Source organism: Octopus bimaculoides, chromosome 11 (genome assembly GCF_001194135.2).
Source record: "Octopus bimaculoides isolate UCB-OBI-ISO-001 chromosome 11, ASM119413v2, whole genome shotgun sequence".
Lineage (NCBI taxonomy): Eukaryota > Metazoa > Mollusca > Cephalopoda > Octopoda > Octopodidae > Octopus > Octopus bimaculoides.
Genome location: NC_068991.1, coordinates 51354141 through 51361164, shown reverse-complemented (window position 1 = coordinate 51361164; position 7024 = coordinate 51354141). Strand labels below are relative to the sequence as shown.

Sequence of the window (7024 nt, the reverse complement as noted above, 5' to 3'; positions counted from 1 at the left end):
ATATATATATATATATATATATATATATATATATATGTATGTACTTGCAGAAGTCCTGTTACACTTGGTTTTGATCTTTCTAGGGGTTAACATGTGTGACAGAAAAAGTGTTGTGAAACATACTTAAGGTTCTACTTTTCCAGCACGTGTTATAAAAACATATTTTCCATTGTGTGTAGGAGAACTGAGATGGAAGCAAGAAGAATCAAGATCTCTGCTCTGCTGTGATCTGGCCACAAGTCTGACATGGCCAAGCAGCTCAACGTCAGCTGGATGATTGTCCACAGAGTCACAGAGAGGCTCAAGAAGGAGAAAGACCTCAAAGATCGACCTGGATCAGGCAGATCACAAGTTGTCAACCATTTGGCTATGCGAAAGGCCTTCGAAAGTGATCCGCAGCTCAAAATGACAGTGCTCGTGAAGAACAACATCTTGATGGCCATGGTGCCCAGGGCCGCCAAGGAGGATGGCAGCAAGAGCTTGAGATGCATGGAAAGGCTTCTGCTCACCGACTGTATGTGAGAACGACATCAGAAGTTGTTGCCTTCTCAATATCTCCAAGTATCATGGCAAACGAATTCTCATTTTTTTCTGATAAAAATCCCTTCACTGTTGATCCAGTCATCAACAAGTAGAACAACCATGTGGTCTGCTTCGGCCAGGACATCTCCAAAGTCTGATACTTGTCCACAACCAAGCACCTGGCCTACTTAATGATGCTCAGCATTGTGGCTTTGAATGGCAAGAAAATGCCACTGATGTGATTCACAGCCAACTACAGGGACATCTTGGTCATGAAAGTCCTGCCCTGGGTGAGAAAGATCACGAAGAAGGCAGACTACGTCTTTCAGTAGGATGGTGTCCCAGCTCACATGGCCAAGGCTGTGCAAAAGTGGTTAGGGTTGAACGGAAATTAAAAAAAATTATAATGTCTTATGTTTTAAATGCAACTACTATAAAATAGTTTTATTGAAAAATACAGGTTGTGTGTAATCCAAATTGAACCTGTTGTTGCAAAAGGTAACCTGTATGCAAATGATTTTGTAATTTAACAGTTGTCTTATACTACAGACATGAGACAAATTCATGAAATTTTTTATAAATTTTGACCTTGTCTTATCTAAAGGTTGTCTTATACATGGAAACATATGGTATATGTATGCATGTATGTATGTATATATAAGATAGTGGAGAGAGGATGGTGTGAAGGGGAGGTAGAGGAAATAGTGGGTGGGTGTAGGAGATGCTGTGAGAAAAAGAAAGACTGAAAAACATGTTAGGGCAGATAATGACACAAAGGTAAGAAGAAGTGTTGAGTGACCACAGAGGTGGTAGCTAAAGAGAGAATGTGCTGGTTGACAGTAAAATGGCACGAGTACAAGAAATGAAATGGTGGTGTTGGTCATGGTTGGGGTGGTGGCTGTGAGTGATGGAGCAATGAACTGGGCTTGAATAAAGAGAGGATACTTACTTTGTATGCAAATCGAGCAAACTTGCCCTCATCCGTGGATGTATCCATGCAACATTTACGCAAATGTACCTGCAGATATTTCTGAATCACGATGTTGTTAGGACACAGCGTACTCGTCAATATCGACAAGATTTGCCAGTTGCGACGATTTACGTTGCTATTAGGTTCTGTAGAAAAATAGGGCTTTGTATTACATATATGTAAATTAATGAGTATCTCTCTCTCTCTCTCTGTCTATATATATATATATATATATATATATACATACACACACATATATATATATACATACATACATATCCATATACACACACATATAGATATGTAATTAAAACAAGTACGTACTAGAAAAGAGAACTGAATAATGAAATTAAAGTACTGTCAATTATTGGAAACTGAAACCTCATGGGCCGGTGCTGAGCTCCCCACTTCCCCCACACTTCTCATTTAATCAGCCAGAAGACACTGAATTACAAAGTAATGATGTCTACAGACATCAGAGCTGCTTTTCAATCAGTTACTCTTTTGCAAAAAACATGAATATAATTTTCCAAGAGAGATTAACAGAATAGATTGGAATGAGCTGTATTATGTACATGCAAATATAAAAAGAACCCATGAAATACTTTCTCCTATATCACCTTGCTCTTCATATTTTGCAAACAACAGTTATGCTGTCAGCCAATAGTTCTTTGTTAATCAATTCCAACCAATCAACATTAAATATAATATTCACACATTTATACTGCATGCTCTTTATTTACCAATTTCCATATTATGTTCTTCATAAATGCCTGAGGAGTGGCAACTAGAAACTCAGAGAATTGACTTGTGAAGTTTCTGTTGTCAATAAACTCGACCTGAGTGTGTATCATTAAGCTTCTAATGTTTAACACTTTAGCATTTAAACCAGCCATATTCAGCCTAAATATGCTTCTTGTTTTCTGTTCTAACCAGCCAGATTCAACCTATTGCACCTACCCTTCAATGCCATTATAAGACATACAATCACATCATCAAACTTTTGAAGCTATGAGATAATGCATGGTTAATTAAAAATTTGAATGAAAAAGTATTACATTTGGCAGAATAATGTGAATACTAAAGGGTTAAATTGGCCATATCGAGCCAAAATATTCTTCCTGTTCTATGTTCAAACTGACCAGATCCAGCTTCTCACATCTACCCTGCAATGTTAGTCTAAAAAATATACAATCACACAATCGAAATCTCAAAGCAACAAGATAATGCTGAATAAATTCAAAACAATATAGATAAATAAGTGTTGCATTTGACAGAATAATCTACTTGTAAAATATTCTACTTGTCAAAATATTCTACTTGTATTGTGTTCAAATCAACTAGATCTGGCCTCTCTCACCTATCCTACAATGTCCTTCTAAAAATAAAGAAACACATTATTGAGATCTCATAGCTACAATATAATGCATGATCAATTCAAAACAATGTGAATAGATAAGTATTACATTTGACAGAATAATTTGAATGCCAAAGGGTCAAGATTTACATTACAGACAGATTTGAACTCACTATTGTGCGTCTACAAAATATTTCTCACTCATACAGTAACTGTAACATTCTATATAAGACTGATTTGTGTATTTGAAAGTGTGTATGTGACATTCAGGCATAATTACAATTCAAATGTCAAGAAAAGCATATAGTAATTCTTAAAATAAAGGACAAAATATATTATCTCATTCAATCTGTTCTCCACAACTTGACCAAGTTCTCGTTATGAGGAACAAAAAGTAGATTACACAACCAAAGCCTAAAGAAAAACGATTAAGATGAATTAGTCGTAATTTTTGACTGCATTCATATCTTAATATAATTATTAGTCTGGCTGCCGCGCTCTGTTTTCTAAAGGGAGATAACTCTGACCTTATTCAATTTACAATATTCCACCGTGTGTGCTACTCATTATATGACAGTTCATGTTGGAATACTCTGTTGTTAGTGTTGTCATATAAGGTTACAGCTGAAGGCAGGTGGTTTAGAGGTTAGGTATTCAGATAACGATTGTAAGGTCGGGAGTTTGATTCCTGGAGGCAGGGTTATGTTCATGGGAAAGACACTTTATTTCACATTGCCCCAATCCACTCAGCTGGCAAAAATGAATTGTACCTGTGTTCCCAAAATCTTAGTTTCACCCAAATGGGAAAACTGCTTATCATGAGTTATCCTGGGTCTCCCTCCTTTGCAACCTCCATCCACATTAAGTAATCAAGACTTTCTCATTCAGCCACTCTCATCCGTAACTGTCACATGCAGTCTTTTTTCTTGCACACTTCATGCAATTCCTCTTATGCTCAGTTTTTCTCCCAACATATTTGTGCTTTGTTATTTAAGCACACTTACATTGCACATTCAATGATGCATGCTCGCTTCTTTTCTTTTCTTTCTAGTCTTCTCAAATCTTCTACATTCAAGACTCATTTCTCATTACCATGCAGTTTCACAGTTCTAAATAAATATCATACAATCTGCCTCTTCACTGTGAGGGGAAAAAGCCTATGTTGCCTTTAGAGATAATAGCACCCTGAACTCTTCCCAACTCGTTCTTACTGTAGCTACAATACATTCAGAGCAATCACTTCCCCTGCTAATTAACACAAATAACACAAGCTATTGACTACTTGTAGTGTGATATCTGAACATTTAAGAAAACTTGTTTCTCGTGTGCTCATAGTATGTCCTGCTCCAGTACAGCTAAAATATACAAAGCTTACTTTCTCAGTTAGTCAACCTATGATTCCATAACTTACATTGGGTATAGCATATGGAGTTTATACCAACTCCTTTTCTGTATATCAAGTAAGGCCTTTTTCCTGAAAATAGCAGTATCTTTTCTTCTTTCTTATGGCTTTGCTAGGTTTACCTTAGTTCTTTCTCACATACTGTCATGCAATCCTGAACATTTCACAATGGTGAAAGTATATTTCTAACATTGCCTGTCTTACAATGAATAACACTCTAGTCTGCAGATATAGAAATGACTCGAAAAAATTACCCAGTACACTTCCTGCGTGATCAACAAACAGTTATGTAGCTGCTAACACATTTATTGTAGCAAGCCAAAAATGAATTTTAATGAATTAAAATTACACATATAGTGAAAAGGCAAAATCATTAGGTTAATGATTAATTCTAGTAAAAAAAATAGGTAGGGCAGACAACTTCATAATCTAAATTAGATTTAAAATTAATTGTGGACAAGATGTAGTGTGTTAACCTGATCTTTAGTAAGTATGGTGACAACTCTGAGCAAGTTTTGGTCTTATTCGACATCCACAGCAAAACCTAAAATATCTGAGAGATTTACATGTTGGTAGATGAGAGAAGATGTAATATTTCCTTACCTGGATGGTCTGTTGTCTGCTTAATTGCTTGAAGATATAATTCATCACACAAAAACACACATTCCATACACCTCTGTATGAATGTTTGAATTAGTTCTATCATTTCATTTATATCGCAAACTGAAATAGAAATACAACATCACTTTCATTCAAGTAGAGAAAACGTAATGCATCAGACTATGTTGAATACAGCAAGGATATAACTCTCGTAATAATTGTCACAGTTAGTTAAGCTGAGTGAAATTATTAAATATATATCTGAAGACAATCATACACCCAGGGGTATATGACAGGTACTGAAACAGTGTTACTTGAATTTTATCATCATATATTCTACATTGTCTTAGTAGTATTTCTACATCACCATAGAATGTCTTCAACAAATTAATCTGTGTGAGAATTGCATGACATGCTATGTCAGTTGTTTCACATATTTTAAGTAAATTTTAATCAAATTTAATGAATTCCATGAAAGTATCAAAACTTGCAGCTGTGTGGTAAGAGGCTTGCTTCCCAACCACGTGTTTCTGGGTTGAGTCCTACTGTGTGACAACGTTGGCAAGTGTCTTCTACTATAGCCTCAGACCAACCAAAACCTTGTGAGTGGATTTGGTAGATGGAAAATAAAAGAAGCCTGTTGCATGTGTGTGTGTGTGTGTGTGTGTGTGAGTGTGTGTGTGATTGTGTCTGTAATTGTCCCCACCATTGTTTGACAATCAGAGTACCAGGCTTAAAAAAATAAGTACTAGAGTTGATTCATTCAACTAAAAGTTCTTTAATGTGGTGCCCCAGCATGGCCACAGTCTACTGACTGAAACAAGTAAGTGATAAAAGATTAAAGATCTTTAACATGTCTTTGTAATTCTTGTTATATTTGTGTCGCTATTATAATTGGTTCTAGCTTGAATGATTTCAATAAATGGAAGCATTTCAACAGAATTCTTAAGATGTTTCTTTACAGCCGGAGCTAAAATGAACGATCTCTTGTACTACAAAAACAAAACTCCTCACTGTCACCACCATCACCATCCCTTCTCCCCACCCCTCCTTTTATCATCTTGTGTCAGGTACAATGAAGAATGCACCACATTGCAGCGTAGTTCTTTCCTAATGGCTTTCACTGCCAATATAGATCTGGAGTAAGTGTTGTTTTCAGAGATATCGTGTGTGTTGAGGCATCCACCTTCATCAACATTAAAAGAACAAGCAGCACATGGAGTATTTGCTTGAGATTTCCAGCATTAGTTTCTTGATTAAAGAAGTTTTGGAGACACAGGTATCACTTGATGAAATTAACCCCAGTATTTGACAAGAATTTTATTATATTGAGGTAATTTTGACTCTGGCAGGATTTACAATCAAGACATAGTGTGCTGGAATTAAAAACCAACTATACAATGTTCAGCCATACTTTCTACTAAATAACTATAATTTATTATCACTCAAAACAAGTGCATGTTGGGGCACTTTCATCTACCCTAAAAGAACAGGCAGCACTTGGAATATTTACTTTAGATTCCTAGCATTATTTACTTGATTAAAGAAGCCTGTGAGACTCAGTTATCACTTGATTAAAACAAATATTCAACACAGAAATTAACTTCTAGCCAGATAATATTTTACTACTATCTTATAGATTATTAAAAAAAAAAAATCAGCAACTGCTTCACATTGAAGACCAAACAAAAGATAATTTTTTTTCCTTTTAAATATAATGTAAAAAACCAAATTTGATCTTTAATGTGAATAATCTATAATTTAAGCATCATTTTTTGGGGAGAAGAAAGCCATTAGTCTTACTTGAATCTTCAACTCCTGCAAAAGCAAGCACACTGGAAGTTAGTTTGAGTGCCATTTCTTCTAAAAGTTGCTCCTTAAATATCATCATTGCTTGTTTGGGGGGGACCTTACTGTAGGCCCAATAGCCTGCATTAAACTGCTCATGTCCACTAGCCTCAGCATATTGCCGCAAATACTCCATTTTAGTTTTAGTCAACCTACAGTGAGAAAACATGAAATATAACATTATTTAATTTTTAAATGTATGAGTTATGTATATATATATATATATATATATATATATATTATGAAGTCTTCCAATTGCAAGTTTTCTTTTCAGGTACACGACACTGCTTTTCCCCTTCCCAGGCTACAGGCCCACACCCCCAAC

The 7024-nt window shown here is 35.6% G+C and overlaps 1 protein-coding gene across 2 annotated transcripts in view; it reads right to left on the bottom strand.

The window, feature by feature from the left end:
* Positions 1–7024, bottom strand: part of LOC106873920 (unconventional myosin-X) — a 545087-nt gene that overhangs the window by 26076 nt on the left and 511987 nt on the right. For both annotated transcript variants that reach the window (XM_052971791.1, XM_052971792.1), the window contains 3 exons: positions 6655–6851; positions 4855–4974; positions 1472–1638 (listed from right to left, as the gene is read on the bottom strand). In XM_052971791.1, coding sequence (XP_052827751.1) covers positions 1472–1638; positions 4855–4974; positions 6655–6851 — 484 coding nt within the window. The remainder of the gene's footprint in view (positions 1–1471; positions 1639–4854; positions 4975–6654; positions 6852–7024) is intronic.